Source organism: Ranitomeya variabilis, chromosome 7 (genome assembly GCF_051348905.1).
Source record: "Ranitomeya variabilis isolate aRanVar5 chromosome 7, aRanVar5.hap1, whole genome shotgun sequence".
Taxonomy (NCBI): domain Eukaryota; kingdom Metazoa; phylum Chordata; class Amphibia; order Anura; family Dendrobatidae; genus Ranitomeya; species Ranitomeya variabilis.
The window spans coordinates 150898342-150912168 of record NC_135238.1 but is presented as its reverse complement, the minus strand read 5'-3'; the positions used below and the strand labels follow the sequence as shown (position 1 = coordinate 150912168).

The following is a 13827-nucleotide window of genomic DNA, read 5'->3' as shown; positions in this document are numbered from 1 at the left end:
TTTTGGCATACCCACTAGAAAATGTGCCATGTGCAACAAATTCTGGGGTCCATTTTCTCCTGTTACTCCTTGTGAAAATAAAAAAAAATTGGGGCTAAAAGTACATTTGTGGGTAAAATGTGATTTTTTTATTTTTACAGCTCTATGTTTTAAACTTCTGTGAAGCACCTAGGGGTTCAAGGAGCTCATGAGTCATGACACATCTAGATAAGGTCCCTAACGGGTCTAGTTTCCAATATGGGGTAACTTGGGGGGTTTCTACTGTTTAGGCACATCAAGGGCTCTCCAAACGAGACGTGGCGTGCGGTCTCGATTCCAGTCGTTTTTGCATTTAAAAAGTCAAATGGTGCTCCTTCCCTTTCGAGCCCGACCGTGCGCCCAAATAGTAGTGTCCCCCCCCCCATATGGGGTATCTGTGCACTCAGTAGAAAGTGTGCCTCAAATTCTGGGGTCCAGTTTCTCCTGCTACCTTTGTGAAAATAAAAAAATCTGTGGAGGTAAAGTAAAATTTTTGTGAAAAAAATTAAATGTTCATTTTTTTCCTTACACAATAGTTCAGTTCCTGTGAAACATCTAAAGGGTTAATAAACTTCTTGAATTTGTTTTTGAGCACCTTGAGGGGTGCAGCTTTTAGAATGGTGTCAGTTTTGTGTACTTTCTGTCATATAGACCCCTCAAAGTAACTTCAAATGTGATGTGGTCCCTAAAAAAAATGGTTGTGTAACTTTTGTTGGAAAAAAAGAGAAATAGCTGGTCAACTTTTAACCCTTTTAACAAAAAAAAATAGGTTTTCAAAAATTGTGCTGCTGTAAAGTAGACATGTGGGAAATGATATTTATTAACTAGTTTGTGTGACATATCTCTGATGTAAGGGCATAAAACCTAAAAGATTGAAAATTGCAAAATGTCAAATTTCCATTTTATTTCACAAATAAATGCAAGTCATATAGAATAAATTTTAACACTATCATGAAGTACAATATGTCATGAAAAAACACTCTCAGAATTAGTGATACGCTGAAGTGTTCAAGAGCTATAACCTCATAAAGTGACAGTGGTCAGAATTGTAACATTTGGCTTGGTCATTAAGGTCAAAATTGTCTGTCACTAAGGGGTTAATATGGTAAAGAGTAAAAAAGAAAAAAGTAATACTAATAAATTGAAAAATGTATTTAGAAAATAAAAGCAGTAATTTAATATGATTGATAAATGTAAGTCAGACACTTTAATAGTAACTGTAAATCTTAATTTCATAAAATAAATAAATACTTCGTAAAACTATTTGTTGATCATTTATTGATAAAAAGCTTCATCAGATGTGTCATGGCAACCATTACAGCTTATTATTACATTTTAATTATACTTTGACCAGTAATGGCACAAAGATCCCATTATTAATTGTGAAGCATTATACACAACATTCTTGGTAGGCAGTAAGTACAAAGTAACGCTGGTTGTAATATCAGAAAGCGGTTTCCATTATTTTTAAAAGCAGGAACTTCTCATATAAAAAGATAAAAGAATACCAAAACTCTGAAGAAACCTGCTAAAGTTAGTACATGTTGTTAGGGTTCACAGCTGTCAGTCTGAACAAGGATCACGATCCCATCATGGTTCTATAGCAAAATGTAATGTAGTTATTAATCTAAACGTACATGGTACTATATCATAATCAACAAATACTAAGATAAAGTATTCTTTTTAGAAATATTAATAAACATTATAGACAAACTTCAGGCACCGTTTAATATAAGTAAATAACAATAGTCAACATGAAAAGCTGGAATAAATATACGGTATGTTTCTTAACAGTTTCTTTATGCCATCTGACCACGCATCGGACTGCGTGTACAATGTTTCAGGCTCCTTTAAGTAAATAGAACTGATCCCTAATACATTTCATTTTAGTCCTCTGGCTAGCTTTTCTTGCTGCAATTAATAAATGTATAGCCATACGTTTCCGAAAACACCTATTAACTCTTTTAGTGATCACATGCATATTCTTCAGTGGCATTATTTTAGAGCAACATGTTTATATGGCACTCTAACAATGGTGGCAAGAGAGAATGTGCAGCAATTGGTCAGGTGCCTGGTTGTATCAGACTGCCCTGGCTCTTACCAGAAAAGGTAAGAAACTATATTTTATCCTTTATGTCAAATTGATTGCTCTACATGAAGTGCTCCTCTGAGGACTGCTTATACAATACCAACAGCAATCGCTGGATGGCTGCTCACATAACCAGGATGCTGGGCCAACGAGACCCAAAACAGCCTGGCAGTAACTGCTATCATTTGTCAGGCCGGATTTACAATTGCAAAAAGTATTTTTGACGTTTTAGGGAACATATAGTTTCATAGCTTTTAAGCTTGAAGGTAGACAGGAGTCCATCGAGTTCAACCCATAACCTAATATGGTGAACCAGAGGAAAGTAACAAAATAAACACATGTCATAATCAAAGCAGCATAATGTAGAGGCAGAGAAACTTCTTCCAGCTATGTGTCCCTTACTGGGCTACTGGGAGCAGTTTTCATCAAATCCCTTTTTTTTCTGCTCTAAGATCTAGCAGTGCTCAGAATGCTGAGCTGTGTATAACACAGCTCACATCACAGATTGGCAGCTTCCTGTGTATACTGTACATTGTAAGCAAGCTGCCAATCAGTGGTGGGGGCGGGGCTAGTTTAGCTGGACTCCCTGGCACCAGACACCTAGTCCAGAGTCCTAGTCCACCTAGCCCCTATCACTCACGTAGATACAGTTTTCTTTCCCCAGTGTGGCAGGAAGGGACTTGTCAGTCAAGCTGAGTATTCATGGAGATGCCTGCAGGGACACACCTCTGTGACTAGTCATCCTCCGACCATATTTTCAACTACTTTCTGTAGCATAAAAAATAGATGTTTATAACCTCAGTAACGCACCCGTGGTTCAGAGCTGCGCGAATCAAGAGGCAGGTTCCCTTTAAATCTACGTTATACACTCACAACATCACATGCCATTTCCATCCAGAAGTCCAGCACATGCTCATAGTTTTCTGCTTATCTATTTATACGTTTCTCGTTATGCCCTACGCAGCATTTTGAGATCTTTAGTCTTTTTATTTGAAATTAAAGTGAACCTCTGTATTAAGTTAATTTTAATATATGTCACAGTAAACTAATGTTAGAATGTGTGTAGCTAGGTGATCATGTGCTGCCAAAAATAAAAGTTTCCCTGTGATACCAATCTGCTCATCATACTGAACCAAGGCCAGGTCTAGAAGCTGGCCACACACATAGAATGGATGATGGACGAGCATTCATATGTCTGCCAGCTAGCTCTTCCGACTCTCCCAGACACATGAAAGTTTGTCTCACTGAGTGGTTAGGTGTTTTCAAAGTGAACAGAAAAATCCACTGCCAAAAATCTCTGGAAGAGGCTTATCTCCTGAGAACTAAAGGGAAGGTGCTGAACTGCTTCAACCCTCATCACCCTAAAGATGGGATATACAACACTAGACTGTTGGTCAATCCCACAGATATCCGTGGGTTTGACTGACTTTTGTCTAAGGCTTCTTTCACATTTCCGTCGGTAGTCGGCACGACGTACCAACGGAAGTGTGTCCTTTCACATTTCCGTCTGCAGTCCCAGCCAGGAAAGAGACAGAGAGAGACATTTTCTGCCGGGCATGCGCAGACAAACTGGATACAACGCACAGAAAAACGTTCCCTTGCATATGCATTGACTAAGATCGGATTCGATCGAAACGCGTCGCATATTTCCTGTACCTGAGCATTCGCATTTATGCAAGGATTTATTGAATTGGAAAAAATTTTAAAGAATAAATAAAGTATCATTGTTTGATGGAGCTGGAACGCCCTTTCCCTTGCTGCTGATGTATTTTTTTTACCAAAACGACGCATTGTGACGGGAGTGCCCGATGGAAATGTGAAAATAGCCTAAGGTGTATGAGGGCCCTAAGTCAAACGTGTTCCAACAGCTAGAAGGATTACTTAAAGCCATATAACCAGATGAAACCTGGCCTGGGCTCAATCAAGATCAGAGGGAACCTTTTTTAAATCTGTACTATATGCCGGGCCTTCACAAATCCATACATATATATATCTTCCATAATTTCGGGAAGGATACTTGCCACCCTTGTAGACAAACGTCTAGGGTAAGTCTTTAAGAGAATGTCAAGAACTTGGAGAATCTCTTCTTAATGGATTCCCCAGTATAAAATAAAAATATGAGGTACTCGCCTCTCGCACCGGCGCGGTTCCAGTGAAGGCAGCACAGGATTTCCTATCTCATAGTTATGCCATTGGAGCACTGCAGCCAATCAGCAACTGCTAATGGGTCACCAAAAAACTACAGTCATAAAATAACAAAGCCAGATAGTACCTGCACTCCCTAGGCCCAGTTCCAACTCTCTGGCGCTGCTCCAATCTTTGTGCTTTGGCTGTAATGGTGCAGTCTACGTCGGCAGAGCTGCTGCGCTCAGTGTTTGGCTGCAGTTGTACTGCGTGCTGTAGTTGGGACAATCGCAGCTAAAACGCAGAGACTGGAGCAGTGACACACAGTACTATCTGACTTTATTATTTTGCATGACTGCAATCGTTTGGGAACTACTTTGTTGAAAGTGGAAAACCCCTTTAATGTGAATTGTGATCAATAATAATTGCCATTTTAAGAAAGATTCTAAAGTTTTTTTTGTCTCCTTATTCTTTTATATATACACATTGGTTGTATTTTTCCAAGGTCAACCCACACTCATTGACAAAACAAAAAAACAATATAAGTAGTAATATAAAAACTACAAAATATAATTATGCATTGATGCATCTATATGATGATGCTAAGACAAATAAATACGATCATAGCTGCCTTAAATTTGTAACATAAATATCAGCATTTATAAAACTTTTTCATTGAAGTGAAAAATAAATCTAGTGTTGTATCGTGATAAAGAAATCCGGTGATGAAACAATGCACCATAGTCAACCTGCATCCAGCTGAAAAAGAGCATTGGGAGGGGAGGACCATCAATCAGATGCCCTTTACTGTGGCCTTTTTTTTATTTTATGCTTTTATTTTTTCCTTCCCTTCATCCAAGAGTCATAACTTTTTTTATTTTGCCATCAAGATGGTCATATGAGGGCTCATACTGGTACACAGGAAAAAAAATAAAAGTGCAATGAAATAGTGTAAAAAATTTGTACATGTTCAGAAATAAAAACAAAATTTAAAAAGTGCTTTCATTTTCAGAGACAAATAACTTCTTTTTCGGTCAATGCAGCTGCATGTTTTTTTTGTGCAACGCACTAAGTATTTTGTACCATTTTGGGTGCATGTGATATTTTAATCACTTTTTAATATATTTGTGGCGGAGGTGCAGCAACTGAAATACAGCAATTTTGGCATTCTGATTATTTTTTCTTTACCTTACAGGCCAAATAATTTTATATTTTCTGTTCTGACTTTTAGGAACATGGTAGTGCCAAATGTTTTTTTTTATTTTGTATTTTTAATTCAGGAAAAGGGGGTAGGGATTTTTTTTTTTTTTTTTTTACTTTTAACTTTTTTTTTTGTACTCCATTACTGGGCACTTGAACCTTTTTTATATACTTCAATACTTGTAGATAGCAGTACAGTAGTGAAATTAAAGATGGCAGCGTCGTGTAACTCCATTTTGCCCCCGGATACCATAATAACCCAGTGGCATCCTACGATCATATTGAATAGGGCTCATGAGTAACGATACACTTGCAATCAAGCCATTGAAATGATGTTGTCAGTGATTGACAGAAGTATTTACAATAATTAAACAGCAGTGATTGGAGCTAGCTCTGGTAGCTTCAGCCAAAAGCAGATACCCGTCCTTTAAACCATCAAGCTGCTGTATAGGAAGCTCCAAACCCCAAGACCTGACATGCACAATGCATGGTTACAGGATGTAAGGAAGAGTTTAATGAGAAAATATCCATCACAATTAAATATAGTTTACATATGATGCCCTGCAGCTAATCTTGGGACATTGCATAAATGCCAGTGTCTTTTTTTTTTAGTACTATCTACATAAAGTAAAAGTATGCAGCAGTGGTGGTGGCAAAATTCAAAGACTGATTAACAGAGAAACACAAATATAAAACAGTGGTTTTCTATAAAAACCAATATATTGCGCCATGAATATCATTATTACTATGCATACGCTTGTTGTTTTATTGGGGCATAGTTTATAGAAAAAAAACCTCCCAACTCTGGGATACTTATGTGATCTCCATTTGACGGAGGCAGAGGGATCCATGAGAAATCTCTAGAGTGTGAAACAATAGTGATACTGAGCACAGGAAGTGGTAACTAACTTCTTACAATAGGTTTCTGGTTTTCGACGGCACCCTCAGTATTTACAATTGCACGTTTAGATGCTCAACATTTTTGCAAACTTTGCTTTTTCTCACTGTGACAATTTGCTTGTCACATCACATCTCAAAATACCACTGAGTTGTAAATAGTTTATTAATCTGACTTTCTTATTATTAATTAGTTAATAAACTATACACAAGTATCACAGAATACTTGATTGCATAAATAGAGAAATAAATAAGATTAAAAAATATAACTTTTATGATGGTAAATGACAGATAAATTGCATGCTTGTTTTCAGTCTTCATGTAGATACAGTTTTTTTGTGAGCGTATGCCTCAGCTGCAGAGAGTATCCGGATTTCTTTGCGTAGATGATGCGATTGAGCTCTGTGTGAATGTCCAGTATATCTTTGCTGTAAGAAGACACAATATGTATTAGCAATAATAGTGATTATGACACAACAACCCCAATTACACTATCTGATAACTGTAAGTTTTACAGTTTTATGTAAATAAAGTCGGAGGGCGTATTTTAAGAATAACACAATCTCTGAATCAGGTCCTCATGCCTTATTAAAAAAACCCTTTACTCTAAATGTTATGAATACAATGAAAACTAATGAAAAGGAAGCCTTGTACACATAAGTACCAGTTTATGTGTAAACTCCTTCCTTAGTACCCTATGGAAGTTTTTAAAGGGGATCTTTCACCGACTCAATGGTGGCCAGTTTTTGCTCTTAAATTATGACAGCTGGCCCCCTGTGTATCTTTTTGTAAATTGTTATAAAGTTGCAGAGATCTGGGCCTTTTTAATTAGTGCTGATTTTTATGCTCTAAGGGGTATGGCTAACAGGGTAATAATTCAGAGGACACGCCCCCAAGAAAATCTGCAAGACACGCCCCATCAGTAAGAATACAAATTTGCACCAATTAAAAAGACCCATATCTCTGGATCTATATGTCAGATTTAAAAAAATGCTCACAGGCAGAGTTGCCTCTGTTTGCGGTGTGAGAGTGCACAGTGCAGGAAAGAGCACCCATGCCGCTGGTCTGAAAAGTCAATCATCAGGATCACACAGTTTCTTTGTTAATAAACAAGGTATGTCTGTAATGTTTTGAGTATTACCTGGCTTTCTTTTCGGCTAACAAATCCCTCAGTGACCTCAGATATAGAGAAGGAGAGCCTGAAGATCTCTGCAATTCCAACTCTTTCACTCTACAATGACTCCAAAAGATGTCGGCTTCATTGGGTATTCTCGAATGGTTCTGAATCTGTGGGCGACGTGCAGCACATTCTTGGGGACCATCCACTTCTACACAACCTTCCTCCTCAGTATCACTGATCAAATAGTTTTGAAGAAAGAAGAGTTTGGGCTTTCCTCTGAGGTTTGGACATGATTGTCCTGTGAAAAAACTCTTAATTCTATCTAAAGAGAGACCGGGCAAGTCTCCATCTAAACAGAAAAGAGAGTCTGCGTTTCCCCGACTAATAATAATGCAGACAAAAACGTCATGCTGTCTGTGCTGCTCCATGTGTGCTACATCTTGAAGAATTGCTTCTACTTCATCAACCTTTTTATACATATGACACTTAACAGTAAAGTATTGAGAACGAAAGACAGCTTCAAGCATCTCTGTAAAAGTAAAGAAACCAAAGTGATCAGCATTAGCATTGACAGTGCACATAGAATATAATTATCTCCTTCAGCCCAAACCACAAAAATGAACTAATGGTAAGGTTCCTTTACAAGAAGCCTGGCAATTTACATGCTATTACAAGGATCACACAGTCCGGTACTGTGACAAAGAAATGGAATCATCAGTTTCTGGTAAGAAAAAAACCCATAGACACAGAGCTACTTCATCATTTCGGGTAGGTATTTGGGAACCTTGTGAGGTCAGTAATGATTTCACACGTATTTTCTGTGCAGGGAGGGTTCAAAAGCAAGTACCAAAGTGCGGACCTGCTTCTTCTTTGAATGTCTGTATATATAGATCACTGGTAAATGTGATTATTAGGTCACCATGTGTATGGGGACAACGGGGAACCTATAGACAATATGTTGCCGGCTTACCAGTGCCCTTACATTACAAACAAACAAATAATGAATCAATACATAGTGTGCAAAATAAAAATATTAAACAAATTATAAAGTTTATATATTATATATATATATATATATATATACACACTAGCTGTACTACCCGGCTTCGCCCGGGGTAATAACTGCTGTTAGCAAAATAGAATGTGTTAACAAAAATTTATTCTGCACAAAAAAAACACAAAACAAATAGATAAAAATGTAATTATTAAAAGGCAAAAACTAAGCTAATAGAAGCATTTTACAACATATATTTCAACACCAGAGATATTCCACACAGATTTAACTAAATTGGCCAAGTAATGTGAAGTAATCTTCTACTACTTATTCGAGAGCCTTTTGATAAACAACATTCTTAGTTTTTCCTTCAGGTGCAAAGACAAACAGATTTTTGGCTGTTCCAACTCTTGAACAGGCCACATAAAGTTGACCATGAGAAAAGCATGGAGATTGTAAATCGATTCCAGCTACTTTCAAGGACTGTCCCTGAGCCTTGTTGATGGACATAGCAAATGCCAGTCGAACAGGAAACTGGAGGCGTTTAAAATCAAAAGGCAAATCAGATGGAATGAGAGGAATTGTTGGAATGAAAACATCTCCTGTGGCACATCCTGTCAAAATGGTTGCCTCAATTACATGTGGAAACAGGTTCTTAATCATGAGTCTTGTTCCATTACACAGCTTTGGCAGGTCCAAATTTCTCAATAGCAGAATAGGTGCTCCAGGTTTTAGAAAGAGGTTGTGAGGAGGAAGTCCTTGTGGCTCCAAGGAATTGAGGAACTCAGTTGGATAAAATAATGCTTGAGCAGGGTCTATTACTGTATCTACTGACTTGTAAGTTGTGCACACACCTGGAAGGAGATTTAGAATTTGAAGATTGATCTTGTTGACGCTGTCATTTTTGGGAGCTAGAATAGCCCTTTCACACAGCCAGCCAGAATTTTTGAAGTGGAGCTGAATGTTTGGAAAAACCTTTGCTTTCAACTCCTCAATGGAAGTCACAATGCAACAAAAGTTGCTTGGGAAGGTGATCTGTCCAGTGGTTGAGTTTACTGGTGCCTTGCCATCTCCAATATTCAACAGCTGGCTCGAAAACAGTCCAGCAGAAACATCGCCTGTCATGTAGACCCTCATGTTTGTGTTCAGTGACATTTTCTTTACTTTTCTCCAAAGGTACGATGCTTTGAGACAGGCATTGAGTTCGTCTGCAGGGGTTGATCTTGGAATAACAGGTAGTGTTTGGCGGAAGTCACCTGCCAAAACAACAACTACTCCTCCCATGATATATTTGTTGCTACGCAGGTCTTGCAGCAGTCTGTCCACTGCTTCCAGAGCCCTTTTGTGTGACATGGTGCATTCATCCCAAATGATGGCACTGCATTTTTGAAGCAATTTGGCCAGTCCTGATCCCTTGGCAATATTACACACGGGGCTGTCACTATGAGACAGGTTAAGTGGTAGTTTGAATGTCGAATGTGCTGTCCTGCCACCGTTTAAAAGCGTAGCTGCAATTCCAGAAGATGCCACTGCAAGTGCAATCTTTTTTTGTTGTCGAAATTTTGCCAGGAGCAAGTTGATTACAAATGTCTTTCCTGTTCCACCTGGAGCATCAAGGAAGACAATCCCACCTTTGTTGGTTTCACTGAAACTTAAAATATAGTTATAGGCGTCCCTTTGATCTGGCACCAATATTGGCTCGTTCTGAGACACACATGCTGTCAGTTCATCAATATTGTAGTTTGTTTCTATGAAAATCTCCCTACACGTTTGGATGCCTTCAGGATTTCTTATTGGAGCAGGCAAACCAAGCAACTGTAAGGCTTTTCCTGACATCGCTATGCACTGATCTTCAAGGAGCATTAAAGTTTCATTGAACATTTCCTCAGTGAAGTTGATGAGTTGCTGAGGAGTTTCCCTTCTAATCTGCATGAGGATGTCCTCACTGAGATCAGTTTTGTACTTTGTCCAAATCTCAAGAGGATTTGAAATGCTACAGGTTGTTAGAATAATAGCAAAGAGGTGTCTTAGTCGCTTTGGGGTTTGTGTAGCTGCTGCTTCACTGAGGGTCATGTCCCAGTGTCCATCATTTTCCAGAAGTCCTTTTCTTTGGCAAGCTTCCCTGAATGTTTCACACACATGGCCTCCGACGGTCTTCAAGTCAGAAAATGATGTAGGGCCTTTGACAACATGAAGTAACATGCGCAGGTAGAAGCACTCTGCATTTGACGGATGAACAGTGTAGACGCGACCAAGCGTATCAGTTGCTTTCACCCCTGGATAGCCTTCAATATCAAGCCCCCGTTTCCTCCGTTCCAGTGTTTTTCTGGAGGCATTCCAAGTGTAGTACTTTGGTAAATCACAGTAGAGAATTATTTTTGCAAAAGGGTCTTGTTGACACAGCTCAAAAAATGCCAAGAGGGTGGTCTTAGGTGGTGTTAGGAGCTGCTGCTGCAAGTTTGCTGGGTTAAAATAAATTCTCTGTCCATTTTCCAAGTGCACACTCAGATGCACAACTGGTGGGTAGCGCTCATGAATGGAGAATCCTAGTATTCTCCAAACAGCTTCATTGCTGCTTATGTACCTGCCCATCTGGAATGCCTCCACTTCATCAATAATAGGTCAATTTTTCTGGAGTTCAAAAACTGCTTGATCACTTCCTTTGTGGACATATTTGCAGATATACTTGATTGATTTCACAGAGTGGCAAGATTCGACATTTATGTGGGCCTGGAAGATTTTTGAGAGCAAAGGGTTGTAAGGCACTACCCACCTGTTGTCAATTTCTATCTCTTGGAGTGATGATCAAACACGCATTTTGAGCTTTGCTGTGAAACCACCATCCCCTGGCTTTCTTCTTCGGTAGACTGGATATCCATGTTGTCCTGTTTGGGTTTCTTGGACCAGGGATCGTGGGTAATGTTTTGAACACCTGCCATCAATCATACAGGGAGAATTTTTGTTGAGACTCCCACACGGACCATGGATCATGTTTTTTGTGATGGTGTCAAACAGCAATGGGTCAATCTGAAGGTCTGGCAATTCGGCACTGATGATATTGTCAATTTCGGTAGGCTGTATTTTTTGCTTCAGCCAGATCAAGATGTGGGCGTGAGGAAGGCCTCTTTTTTGCCATTCAACTGAATACATCCAGCACTGTGTCTCACCATAAATATGTGATTTTGTGATGAGAGTAATCATTTTTGAAAGTTTCTGTTTGAAAACCCGAGCAATAAGGTCATGACGATTCACTGTTTTTTGGCCCGGCAACAGGTGCCCTCCAATTTCCTCCCATTCAGGATTGCAAGTAAAGGTGATGAAAAGATCTGGACGGCCATACTTTCTCACATAAGTCATTGCATCCTGTGTGTATTCATGCATGTGTCGTGGGCTTCCAGTGACAGTTGATGGAAGAATAACCATTTTCCCCAACTCTTTTGGATCAGCATCATTTGCAACAGCATCTCTAAGGTGAATATATTCCTCTGCCCTGAGCTTCTTTTGATTTAGTCGGATATATAAAAGACGTTCACTCTCAAATCTTTGCATACATGTCAACAATAAATTGGTGGAAGAGGTGTTTGCATTTCAAGATGTGATTTTCCTCTGCAAATCTTGTCATGATCCTATATGCATAGAAGTCCATGGCAGACACTTTTTTTCCTGAAGGGTTGCCTGTTGTAGGATCTGTCTGAGGTATTCCAAAGTGATAGCCATCCTGTCCCTGCCAAAAGATGATTGGATATTGCAGTGCATCATAGGACCTGTGAGTTTCTGCTACTCGTTGCAAACTATTGTTCCTTTTCTGAAGCACAATGTCACGGCTTTGAAAATCATTGCCTACAATCAAGATGGCTACCTCATCAAATGTGGGAGCATTGAAACGTCGCTGATGCTCACCTTGTGGTGTTTTATCAGCTCGAATGACAACCTTGTAATCGTCATTTGGCATGCATTCAAGTGCAGTCTTGAAAAGTTGAACATATGGATTGTTGGAGTGAAGGAACTGCTGCAAAATAGTGACAATATCAAGGCGAGTGTTAGGAATTAAAGAGCATCTCCGCTGAGCCTCTGCTTCTGCATTTCCCATGAAGAAGAGTTGAAGAAATTGAGGTTCTTCTCCTTGTAATGGAAGCAGTGAGCCAATTGAGTGGTAAACCTGTCCTTGAACTTTAAATGTCGGCATAAATCCTGTTGTAAACATTTCTTTTGTTGCACCAAATGATGTCATTTGGAAGCAGGAGTTGTACTTCCTGATGTTGTCCAAGAAATGCTTTGATATTGTACTGGTACCCGTCATCAGAGACTTTAGGGGATCTGGTGGTGACAGGAGAGGTGGAAGTTTTATTTTGTCATTTGCACAGCATAAACCTGGCGGTTCATCTTTCCATTTTAAGGCACTGCAGTACATGCAGACCACATCCATTTTTCCTATCTGAACTTTAGGATTATCCTGATAGTTTATTTCTGACTGGTAACAAAAGGCAGCATGTTTCAAATCTCCAACCATTTCCTGTGCCCTGGCGGAAGAAATAGCAATTCTCTTAGCGGCAAGTCGGCCTTCTCTCTGCTGAGATGACTCATTGGTCCTTGAGGAAGCAGCTCTTGTTTTCATGTCTGCAAGCCTCGCTTCCCTCTCCTCAGAAAATTCATTGGCTCTTGAGGAAGCAGTTCTTGTTCTCTTGTCTGCAAGCCTCGCTTCCCTCTGCTCAGAAAGTTCATTGGCTCTTGAGAAAGCAGCTGCTGTTCTCATGTGTGTCAGCCTTGTTTCTCGGTCTTCACATTTTTCATTGGCCCGTAATGCAGCTTTTCTTTTCGCATCAGCTGACATTCGTGCCATGGAATTCCTTTTCTTATGAGGCATTATTGTGGTAAAAATAGTCTGTAACTGGCAGTTTCTATATCCTCTCACATAGAGGTAATGTGACTGACATCAGCCTTTCCACCAACACATCCTAACAACATGCTATTACCTCACACAAGCTTTGTTATACTGAGAATGTCCTGCCTATATTAACCAATCAGAGCTCAGATTAATTAACTGTAGCAAAGTAGAAGCTGAGCTGTGATTGGTTGCTATTTGCAGCCTGATAAATCCCCAGCCAACAGGAAGTCCTCCCCCCTGGCAGTATATATTAGCTCACACATACACATAATACACAGGTCATGTGACTGACAGCTGCCGTATTTCCTATATGGTACATTTGTTGCTCTTGTAGTTTTTCTGCTTATTAATCAGATTTTTATTTTTGAAGGATAATACCAGACTTGTGTGTGTTTTAGGGCAAGTTTCATGTGTCAAGTTGTGTGTGTTGAGTTGCGTGTGGTGACATGCATGTAGCGAATTTTGTGAGATGAGTTTTGTGTGGTGACATGCATGTAGCA

At 39.3% G+C, this 13827-nt stretch overlaps 1 protein-coding gene across 3 annotated transcripts in view; it reads right to left on the bottom strand.

Annotated features, from left to right (window-relative positions):
- Positions 1–1279: 1279 nt before the first annotated feature.
- CFLAR (CASP8 and FADD like apoptosis regulator) overlaps positions 1280–13827 on the bottom strand; it is a 66148-nt gene continuing 53600 nt past the window's right edge. For all 3 annotated transcript variants that reach the window (XM_077272043.1, XM_077272044.1, XM_077272045.1), the window contains exons 10-11: positions 7470–7977; positions 1280–6756 (exon numbers count right to left, since the gene is read on the bottom strand). In XM_077272043.1, coding sequence (XP_077128158.1) covers positions 6639–6756; positions 7470–7977 — 626 coding nt within the window. In that variant the 3' untranslated portion in view covers positions 1280–6638. The remainder of the gene's footprint in view (positions 6757–7469; positions 7978–13827) is intronic.